The 11,936-nt window shown below is 37.9% G+C and overlaps 2 protein-coding genes across 3 annotated transcripts in view; both read right to left on the reverse strand.

The window, feature by feature from the left end:
- LOC128524244 (zinc finger protein 883-like) overlaps positions 1-1,916 on the reverse strand; it is a 64,249-nt gene extending 62,333 nt beyond the window's left edge. For both annotated transcript variants that reach the window (XM_053496711.1, XM_053496710.1), the window contains exon 1: positions 1,353-1,916. In XM_053496711.1, the coding sequence (XP_053352686.1) occupies positions 1,353-1,369 (17 nt within the window). In that variant the 5' untranslated portion in view covers positions 1,370-1,916. The remainder of the gene's footprint in view (positions 1-1,352) is intronic.
- Positions 1,917-2,864: 948 nt separating this feature from the next.
- LOC128523759 (tigger transposable element-derived protein 1-like) lies at positions 2,865-6,818 on the reverse strand. Its single transcript, XM_053495879.1, has 2 exons — positions 4,907-6,818; positions 2,865-3,833 (listed from the first exon to the last, which is right to left on the reverse strand). Exons 1-2 carry the CDS (start codon positions 6,719-6,721, stop codon positions 3,627-3,629), a joined length of 2,022 nt encoding a protein of 673 aa, XP_053351854.1. The 5' UTR covers positions 6,722-6,818; the 3' UTR covers positions 2,865-3,626.
- Between the last annotated feature and the right edge of the window lie 5,118 nt (positions 6,819-11,936).

An 11,936-nucleotide genomic window follows, 5' to 3' on the forward strand; every position in this document is an offset into this window, starting at 1 on the left:
CTTAACCCTCAACTGCTCAGATGTGTAATGAGATAAAAATGTAAGTCGCTCTGGATAAGAGGGTCTGCCAAATGACTAAATGTAAATAGCAATGTAATTTCCTGTGCACCACTCATCATCAAGTCATTCTTCAAGTTCTCAAAAGGATTTAGATCTGGGCTCTGACTGAGGGCTGAACTTAATTATACAGTACGTCAATGTGGCTACGTATGTTTGTATATATATGAGAGCATCTGGAGGAGTATATATACACACACACACACACTACTGTTCAAAAGTTTTAGAACACTTGCAAATTTCTTTGTTTTTGTTTAGTGATTTATTTTCGACATTCTACAACAATACTGGGCATTTCAAAACTCTTGCTCTTGCTCTTGTTTTGCTCTTGTTTGCACATTTGCACGTGCAATTGCATTTAAAGAATGTTTACGTTTACCCACTACCTCAACACCATATTTTATGTTCTGTTATGTTGTGGTTGCGCACTGTCACTTTGTTGTTGCTCTTGTTTGCACATTTGCACGTGCACTTTATGTTGTCTGTAAAAATAGTTATACTTAGCTAGTTAGTTTTTGTTAATTTATGTTGTAATTTATGTTAGGTCTCTCTGTCCTGTCTCTGCTAGCCAGTTAACTAGGCCTCTTGGTTAGCTAGTTTAGTGTCTCTGTTAATTTATGTTGTAAATTTATGTTGCATGTAGTACCTTGGTCCTGGAGGAACGTTGTTTCGTTTCACTGTGTACTAACTGTATATGGTTGTAATGACAATAAAGCCGACTTGAACTTGAACACTATAAAATAACACATATAAAAGAAAAACAAGTTAGTTTTTATTTAAAGACACAGAGGTCGGCCTTTCTGTAATAGAGAGAACAGCATTGTGAAGTGCATTTGCAAAATCCATCAAGCACCATAATGAAACTGGCTCTCATGAAGGCCGTCCCAGGAGGGCGAGACCAAAACCTACCTCTGTCTCAGACCAGAAGTTCATTTAGAGTTATCAGCCTGAAAAAATGACCAATTAACAGCCCCTCAGATTAGAGGCGTTATGAAGTCTTTACAGAGCAGAAGTAGCAGAAACATCTCACCATTAACTGTTCAAAGGAGATTAATGCATTTTTTGGACGCCTTCAGTATTCCTTTACAGTGTAGAAAGAAATAGACATCAGGAACCATCATGGAGTTAGAGAGTGTTCTAAAACTTTTGAACAGTAGTGTGTATATGGATTAATGGATGTATGCATGTTCCTCATAGCCTCCTACGCCCTTTGAGAGATCCGGATCAAACTTAGCACATATATTTATCATATCCCTGGTCAACATACTGGTATAGTTTAATCTCCTAACACTCACTCGTTTCCAGACGTCATTAGAAAACCCGAGTAACGCTTTGACTCCACTGTCACCTGCTGGTATTTCCGACAGGAGGCTGTGGATGAACTCTCTTGGCTCGGGTGTAAGTGCACAGCGGTTCCGCTCGGCCGGGTGTCCGGTCTCTCTTTTACAACGTCTGTACGTTTTAACTGTCTCGCGCATGTCCTGAAGCCGGGCCTCGCGCTTCGCTGCTGTCTCTGAGGCTCGCACCGCTCGGACCCTCTCGCGCTGCCCCGCCAGTCGCCGCTCCCGCTCCTCCACAGACTCCCCTCGCCGCAGGACTTTCATCCTTTTCGCTTTTGGCTGCACCTGGCCGATAGGCTTACGTCTTTTCGGGGGCATTCTGAGAGTTGGAATTATTTAAAATAATAAACACTTAAATCTTTTTGGACATTTTTTATATAACACTTAAATTCTATCAGCTTTAAAGAAAAGAACCACTGAATCTCGCATCTGAGATCCCCGGTTTAACAGTCCCTGAGACACGCGTCACACCGAGGCTGCGTTCCGATCGGATCGAAGTTCCCTGTGAAGTGCACTTGGACAGGGAGTTTACAAGGGAGAACAAGTGAACAAGGCGTCATAAATTCACCGGAAGTGGATGGACGCGGAATTCACTCATCAATGACTGCGCCTCGCAGGGGCGCGAGAAAAATAACGCCCGAAAAGGGGATTCATATCATTCTGTTATTATTAAAGAGGAGGACATCGTATAAGTTAATCAATAGATCCGTGCTATTATATAAGGTGTACTATTTTTAAGTACTCTAAAAAATCGCAATAATGATTTTGTATATTAATCGAATAATACACGTTTTAAACCTATCCGTTTTGTAATAGTGTCAGTTTTTGTTTCAATAAATATTTAACATTTATTTTCCGCAATGTGAAAAATATTAATATATTTAATTAAAAAAAATAAAAAAATATTTAGCATTTATTTTCGCTGTTCCACAGCGACAGGCGGTCTTACGTTTCCAAGGTAACACGCGAAGAAAGTGATGTCCGCTATCATGACGTTGCTGTGTTTCAAATGGCGGAGTTCCGTCGAGAGAAGTCCCCTTAACCAATATTCCCCGCCTGAGGGAGTAGGGAGCACTCTTTGAAGTTGACTTTGGAATGAAACGCTGCATACACACACAGTTCCCCGTAGGACCCTTTGGTGCCTGTAGTGTTCGCCTGATTGTAAGATATTACAGTCCGCTCTCTGTAAGAGCAAATAACCTTTTAAAAACAGTATAACTCCGCGGCAAAACACACGTCCGTGGGTTGTAAAACGGTCCTCGTAATATAATATCTAAATTTTATTTATTTAAAAAATATATATTTTATTTTCATTTTTATTCCAGTGAATAAAAAAGAAATACCTGCATTTAATCAGCCCTTTTCCTACATATGACACCCCCCCCCCCCCCCTTTAGTTAAACCTTCGACTCAATTATTAGGTTTTATGCAATATAATATAAATACAATAAACAATCTAGCCCGGGAGTATAAAAACAAGCATTAGATTTTTTTTTTTTTAAAGGAGAAGCGCCACAAGTAGAAAGTAAACATATTACAGAATATCTGACCAAAAGGTTTCTGTATAAAATCACACGTCTAAAATAAACGTGCAATGATATCAGACGCAGAGTTCCAAAAAGAGCAGCTTGGTGTCAATACCCTTTTAAATCTTAAAGATATATAAAAAAGACTTGACAAGATAATATGCATGTAATCATTTAAATGAGACTTTTTTCATCTTGTTAATTAAAATATATTTATAAGGTAAAGTTCAGACATTTTCCAGATGAACATCGTTATCAAAGGACAGTAAGGAGCTGACCCTTACCTTTATTACCTACTGCACAGTCTGTTTGTTATAACACGTTGTTATTTTGATGTAAAAAGGCGACTTATCCTGCATTTTATTGGCTCTGTACAATAAAAAAAAACTTGAATGTAATCTAATAATAAAAAATAAATAAATAAAAATAACACAATGGAGATTTCCTTTGCAGATAACATACAAGTTACTCGTGAAAGTGGCAAACGGGAGGTGATGATACAGGAATCGCCACACAAAGGGAGCAACCCTTAATCATCCCCCCCCCACCCCATCTCCAATATTTAATGTTATGTTAGACCTGAGCATCAAAGAGTACAAAACCTGGACTTACACTTTTAATCAGCGTTCGTACAGGGAATACACCTCAAATGACTCCCTACTGGACATCAAGTGCCCCATAGTCTTAAGTGTTTTAATAGATATCATGACCAGACTGTGTTTCCGTGCTCCTGATGTCCTGGCCTGAGGTATTCCTCATTGTCAGATTCTTCTCCTTTAATAAGCCTAACTTCAGGCGTGTTGTCGAAGTCCTGTCCGTGGCCGTCCGTGTTCAGCTCCTGCGTCTCCTCTGTTTTCACGCAGACCTCCATCTCTCTACCTGAAGTCTCTTTTTTAATGTCCTCACTCGGCTAAAGGATGAAACAGCGATAACAATAATTATTATTTATATTTCCTTACTCGATCATCTAAACAGCTTCAGAGTTACTTTCTTATACTTAAAATAAAAAATAATCAGGTTATGAGTGGGGAAAAAAACAAACATACATCTTTACTTCTACACAAACCTTTTAAAAATGAACCAAGTGAAGTCAATGAAGTCAATGAAGTCCACTACATATGAACGAGTTCCACCAAACATTATCTATGTACTAGGATAGTAGGACAACCGGCTACACACAGTATACTACAGTACAGTACTGAAATAGGTTTATATAACTTTCCACACAAATGATAAAAGAAAACATTATAATCTTACATGTACAGCTGCACGATTAATCGGTATTATCGATTAGTTCATTTGAATTTGCGGCTCATGTTGAAAAATGTAAATTGATTTTATTGATGCCTCAAACCTGATGCAGTGGACAGGCCTGTGTTTGTTGCTAAAAACATGTAAAATGATGTCAGGCACCGTTTAATTTTATTTATCATCATGTAAGTTGCATGTGGTTTACTATTGTTTTTTCTTTTTTTTTTTACAACCATTTACTTTATAAAAAGTAATCATAGGTCTGCAGCTTGCACTTCACCGATCCCTCATATTTTTGCTAGAATAACCAGAACTTAGAGACCAGAACATAAAGACTGGTGAAAGTTCGCACTTTAATAATCCCAAAAATAAGTGTGTATGCTGTTGTACTAATAATTACTGTTTTTCTAAAGTAAAAAGAAAACTTGTTAGTGAAAGTAAGTTTGCACTTTTAGTCCAAATAAGCAGTTTATGTTTGGCTATATTGTTTTTGCTTAAAAAAAAATCTTATACCCTCTAGTGTTTTATTTATTTTTGTTCATTAAAAGAAAAATTGTTTTGAAATCAAAAATCTAATTTTGTCTAAAAAAAAAATTAGAGATTCAATTTATAGGACATATTGCCCAGCTCTACAGCATCTTGAAAAGTACAGTACAGTTCCTTAACGGAGGAGAAAGAGGGAGAAGTGTGAGCTGGTAGACTGTCAGCAATAGGAGATGGAATTTCACTCACGTCTGATTGTGATGACTGTTCCCTGCAGGATGCGATCTCACTCACATCTGATGACGACGACTCAGGTTCTAGTTCCTTGCTGGATTCCATGTCGCTCGCGTTCGAAGGTGATGACACAGGTGCAAATTCCTTGTAGGATTTTATTCTATCTACCCTCTTGAAAAAACGATTCATTGAGGTCTGCATAGTACCTCTTTTTTTCTCCTCATAGATGCAACGGTAGCACTGGATTGCGTTTTGAACAGCCGCAGCCATCTTCGTGTACCGTTCAACGTTCGGGTCCTGTGCCTCAAAAACCGACAGCGCCTTCTCAAATAGAGAAAATCCCCTCGCCATTTCCTGTTTTGTGAACCTCTTGGGTTCTTCCATGACATCATCTTCATCAAGTCTCTCCTCTTCCTGTCTCTGGGCCTCCAATTCCATCAGGTCTTCATTCGTAAGCTCCTCGTTGTGCACAGCGAGAAGTTCTGTGAAGTCGTCCTTGTGCAGATCCATCTCCAGCTGCTCGCTGAGGTTCACCAAGTCACCCAGGACACAGTTGGACTCCTCGTCCACCTTCTCTTGGTCGGGAAAATCGCGGACAAACTGCGGGCAAAGGCTCTTCCAAGCCCCGTTCATGGTGACAGCCGTCACCTCACTCCAAGCGAAGTCGATGTTTTTTATGGCGTGGTAGATGTTGTAGTCCTTCCAGAATTGATGGACGCTCGTTTCAGATCGATCGATCGCCATTACTGCTTGACGAAAGGCGTGACGCAAATAATATTTCTTAAAAGTCGTTATAACTCCTTGGTCCATGGGTTGGATGAGCGAGGCGGTATTTTGTGGCAGATACACGACCTTGACGCTGGGATGAAAGTCGTCCATGAACTGGGGGTGGCCCGGGGCGTTGTTGAGCAGCAACAGAACGTTGAACGGGACGTCCCTCTCCAAGCAATATCTTTCCACCTCTGGGATAAACTGGTGGAAAAACCAGTCCTGGAAAATGGCTTGCGTGACCAAGGCTTTGGGGTTGCTCTTCCACACGACAGGAAGAGATCCCTTGGCTATGTTCTTAAGGGGTCTAGGGTTCTCCAAGTGATAAACTAAAAGCGGCTTCAACTTCATATCACCGGAAGCGTTCCCGCCCAGCAACAGGGTCAGACTGTCCTTTGCTATTTTGTAGCCTGGGATGACCTTTTCCGCCTTGCTGTCCGGCATCCTCTTCCAGTACAGTCCCGTCTCATCCACGTTAAAGACCTGCTCAGGTAAATACTCACCTTCCTCAATGATCTCCCGGAGCATTTCAGGAAACTCCTCGGCAGCTACTGTGTCTGGACTCGATGCCTCTCTACTTACTTTCAAGTTGATGAGGTTGGCTCTGAGCTTGAAGCGATTAAACCAGCCATGACTGGCGTGAAAAGACGCGCCGTCCGATTCTTCTCCATACTTGGCCTTCAGGTCCTCGTACAGGCTCCTCGCCTTCTCCTGAATCAGCACCAGGCTGACGGGGACCCGGCGCTGATGCTGATCCTGCATCCACACGGACAGGAGCTTCTCCATCTCCTCGATCGCTTTCCCGCGCTTCTTCGTTATGATCGTCGAGGTCGACGGCACAGCGGACTTCACGTGCTCCATGATCCTGTTCTTGTCCTTCACGATCGAGCAGATGGTCGAGCGGTTCATGTTAAAAGCACGAGCGACGTCTGCCATCTTTAAACCCTGCTCCATTCTCTCGATTATTTTCACTTTAGTCTCCATCGTGATGGCTCGGCGCTTCTTCTTCTTCTTCGCGCTCCCCGTTTCACTGCCGCTGCTCTGCCGCTTGTTCGCCGGCATCCCGGAGTCGCACAGCCCCGCTGCACTCTAACACAGGACGGTAACCAAGCACTCGGCTGTGCAGGAGGTAAACACGCCAGGCTTCGGGACGACCTACACCGGAAATGCGATCGAACTTCCGGGATTCAACTTCCGGTGTCACGCGCTAAAATGCCCCCTGCCATGGATTACCCCCCCACATAATCGCTATCGAATATTATATTAATACACCTATAAATGTATGTTCTATTAATATTATTATTATAAACCTCAGGCACGTGACAGCCGTCAAGTCCATTAATACAAATTCTTGTATAATGTTTATTTTGTGGCACATTTATTTTTCAGGGGTTTGTCATAAATATGCAAATAAACATTGTTTATAATAAATAAAATATTGTTCATGATAAAAGATTAGACTAAACTAATTTTATTATAAATAAACAATATAAAAGTATACATGTTGCATATGAAACAAATTATTAATATTTCTGTTTTTTCATATACAATATATATATATTCATATTGCTTATTTTATAATATTGTCTCATGTAATTTGTAAACCATTAACCTATGAATTTATAATATTTGATAGCGATTATATTGGGGGAGCAATCCATGGCAGGAGGGCATTTCAGCGCATAACACCAAGAACGCATGGCGGTATCTTCGAACGTTCGTAAAACTTGTTCATATGTAGGGGACTTACAACATGAACCCTGAAATTTTAACTTTTTTTTTTTTTTTAGATTTTTATTTTTTTTTTTTTATTAATTTTTTTTATGTATTTATTTTTTTGGGCTGTGGAATGAATAATTAGTTTCCATTATTTCTTACGGGAAAATTACCTTTGATTTACGAGTGTTTTAAAATACGCCAAATACAGAACAAATTATGCTCGTAATTCAAGGATCCACTGTAGTTCGTTTTTTTGTTAATTGTCTCAGCTAGCCAGCTAATTAGTTTTCTTAATTAGCTAGTTAGTTTCTGTTCATTTATGTTGTATGCATGACCTTGGTCCTGGCAGAACGTTCTTTCATTTCACTGTGTACTAAACTGTATATGGTTGAAGTGACAATAAAAGCCTACCTGACTTGACGTCACTAAAGTGAAGGATTTTGCTCTCTAAGGCTGAAGGGTTCTTCAGACTCACATACACAGAACTCTCTTTATATGTTGACGGTTCTACCTTAAAAAACATTGACAATGTTATTGGATTTTGTGTGGAGGAGCAGGGTTCATTACATCAAAAAATCTGTTTTAATGAATACACAAGAACGTGGTGGCATGAACTTTATAGAATTTACAACTTTGAATCATACATTTAAAATAAACTGGCTGGGGCCGATTTTTAAAGGAATCCAATTCCATGTGAAATGCTCTCCCCTGCTATGTTTTCTCTAAAATAGGTGGGTTACATTTTTTATTGGTTTGCACCAAGATCCCTATTTATAATGGTCCATTATATACTTGCACTGAATTCCTCTCTGTTTATTCCATTCCTGTATCTGTAAAGGAATTCTCAGTGGTGTTTAATTCCATTTCTGCACGTGCTGTTACGTTGTTCAGAGGGTTTTCTGTTTAATTTCCTTTTGTTTCAGATATTCATCCTAGCAAAAAAGTTGGTCAAATATGTTTTTTAGATTCTCCTCACAGCAATAATAATAAAAAAAAAAGTTAGAGCACTTTTTCAACAACTGATGGTTGCTGTACCTCATTTGATGTCATACTGGGATGGTTTTGTTTACAATATTCTGGGGGGGGGGGGGGAAATCTGGTCTTTACGTTATAAATATATTTTAACTAACATGATGACAGAAGTCTCATTTAATTTATTATATAAATATTGTCCTGTCAAGTCTTCTCTTTGAGATTTAAAAAGGACATTGACACCAGCTGCTCTTTCTGTGACCCTGCATTTGAAGCCATTGCGCATTTGGTTTGGACCTTGATTAATCCCCAAATTTTGGATTATAATGAAATTATACTGAAAAAAGTTTTTTATTAAGAAAATTTAACATGTAATAAAAGTACACCCCTCTTTCTTGTATTCAAAAATGAAAGTATGAGATACTTTGAAAGCATTAAGTTTTCAAAAAATTTCAAAGCTATTAGAATTGTACATTTATTTAAGTCATATGGGATAACACTTTAGTTTCTAATAATGCTCCTTTGTTATTTCTTCTCTCATGTGTGCTTTTTTGTGTGTGTGTGTGTGTGTGTGTGTGTGTGTGTGTGTGTGTTATTTACTGCTCCGTTTACCCTCCCCCTCTGTGTTGTCTGGATTGTACAGTATGTTATTGTCTTTAGCAATGTGTAGTGTACTTCGCAGGGTACTTCAGGCCGATTGGAATGCACCTATAGACATCTAAAAAGGGTAGACCGGGCATACACGCTGCTCATCAATGGCTGGTGCGGTGACATCGCAATATGGTTTGTTACTAGAAAGTAAAAAACAATAGTTTATTACTGGGAGAAAGGCTGCATGCTGTCAAGTTTTCTGTGTATTGGTCTCTACACTGGTAAAAAAAAAAAACATTGTGAAGCTTTTGGAATTGAATTTTAATTTTAGAATTGCATAGTTAACAATTAAAAGCACAGATTTTTAACAAATGTACAGTGCCATCTACTGAATTTCTCATTAACTAATGATTAAAAACAATTTTAAGGTCAATTTTTTTATAAGAGCGTTTTCCACTGAAATTTATCCATTCCCTTTCTGTTACCATATACATTAAAGATATTGTAAAAAAAAATTGGGGGGATGCAGAATGAGTAATAGAACACATCAAGATGTTTTTATTTCTATCTGTCTGTTTGTTTATGCACGCATCACGTAATAAACTACTGAAAATTGTTTAATGGGGTTTTTACGGGTGTATTTGGCCAAGCTTGAGTTACTATATAGGCTCATGGGAAGAGAAATCATGCTAATTTAAAATTTCAAAAAAAAAAATTTTTTTTATCATAAATAATAGTGTAGTGTCATTACCACATATGGCACAGGACGTACAGTATTATACATTTATAAATAATAACTGATACAGAATAAAAAAAATGAAAAAAAAATAAAATCCTTAGGTAAGCACAGATAGTACTGATGTAACACGGTTAAAAAAATAATTTAAAAGTGTAAAGAATCTTGTGTAAATTTCATAAAATAAAGGTTTTGGTCATATTTGTTGGTGTATGAATGCTGCCCTCCGGTGGCTGTTAATGGTACTGCAGATGTAGTATTTTAGACAATTAATGTTAACGAGTTGAGTGAAAGTGCAATTTTTGTTTTTCTAGCCATATGTATATCTGCAGTCTATTGTCTTCAGCCAACCTGTTTTGTGCCTCTTTCTCTGTTAAAAAAGATTTGAGTTTCACTGCTGTGGATAAAAAGTAGTAAAAGAAACCCCATGTGTGTGTGTGTCCTTCCACATCCGTAACACTATACATTTCTTAAAACATGCTTATAAGTGTTCAATTGCATTTTAAAATGTACTGGTCATTCTTTCAGGATACATTAACTCCTCCATGTTACTCCACGTCCAATGATTTTCCCTACACTAGTTATTTTCCTTGCCTTCTCTACCTGTGCTTCAGTATTACAGTATATACAGTACAGTATATATCCTATTAATAGATTACCGTCTTCTAATACTCATGCATTTTTTTTATTAAACAACTTGCGCTCTTATAATTTGTCAGGTTTTTTTTTAATCCTTCCTCTCCTTTGAATCTTTCAACTACTTGTAGATCTATTCCCGGCTCTTTCCCATTGTCTCTTGTATCCTCACTTTTTAATTCTTCTGTGCTCGATCCCTTATATTTTTTCCTTTTGCAACCTGTTGGATGATTTCTGTTTTTTTAAACCACCTTTTCACACTCACTTTTCTTACCTTTTTCCTCCTCTCTATATTCCATATTTATATTTGCTTCCCTAGCATTCTCACAAATCATCATCCTTTCTGAGTTTGCAAGAAATAATGTAAGAATATCATTCTGGACCTATACAGGCCTTCGGCCAATATTCCCAAAACACTTACTTCTTTACTGTATTTTAAGCCATGATTAACTAAGACATTGAGCTTCCGGACATCCTTAGGGCAAAAACTTTATCCTCACTCTCAATATCTTCCACTTTCTGCTCTGTTTCCAAACTTTTTTAGCTTGTGATCCAAATGAGAAATCTGGTCTCTGCCTGGGATCCAAACTTACAAATAATAATAATACACCATGTATTGCTGTATCCATACCATCTACATATATAAACTAATGATACAGAACACAGAAAATAAATCACTAGTCTTACTCGTCATCACTACTAGTTTACAAATTCACTCTCCTTTCTTTCTTTCTGATTCTACTACTGATTCTACTTAAAAAAAAAACACCCCTCAGCCATTACCGCATTCATTACTCACTACACACACACGTACAGTACTCTGCAAAAGTCTTGGGCACCATATCTTTATTATGACAACATGAGTATCTCTTAACAAGTCAAACTGAGGAGAGCATGTCTCCAGTGGTGTCAAAGGTATTTACATTCATTACTTGAGTAGACGTATAGATACTAGGGTTAAAAAAGACTTCTAAAGAAGTTGAAATATCAACTCAAGCTTTTTACTCAAGTAAAAGTGTAAAAGTACTGGTTTCAAAACTACTTAAAGTATAAAAGTAAAAGTAACGCGAGGGGGAAAAAAAGCATTAAGGATAAAAGCTTAGGCTGTGCCACGTGTCTATATACACTAACACCTCATAAACAAAAAGAAAAATGTGTTTTTTTTTTGTTGTATTTTTTCACGGCCATAGTGATTTGGAATACTGTATATGGCAATTGAAAAAGAATTTATTTTAGTACAATGCAAATCCATTAAAGACCCATATATGTGTACTACTGAGCATTAACATGTTTTATGGAGAAGAAGATATGAGAACTAGTTGCCTATAAGTATTTTAATGGTGCAAAAAGTCAAACGTCAGAGGCGTGTCATCAGTAACCTTTATTGGAATGTAAATGTACATCCAACCTTAGCTGCAGGAATCTGTGAGGGCAACATACAAGAAAATTAGTGCACCCAGGGCAGGCTTAGGAACAATTACCCTTGTATGGTTGTCTACAATAAACATTAGTGCTGTCAGAATGAAGGATTAATCCAAGTGATTAATCAAAAAAAAATTATTATTATATATATATATATATATACACACACACACACACACACACACACATATATACATATAA

This window comes from Clarias gariepinus, chromosome 5, assembly GCF_024256425.1.
Source record: "Clarias gariepinus isolate MV-2021 ecotype Netherlands chromosome 5, CGAR_prim_01v2, whole genome shotgun sequence".
NCBI lineage: Eukaryota > Metazoa > Chordata > Actinopteri > Siluriformes > Clariidae > Clarias > Clarias gariepinus.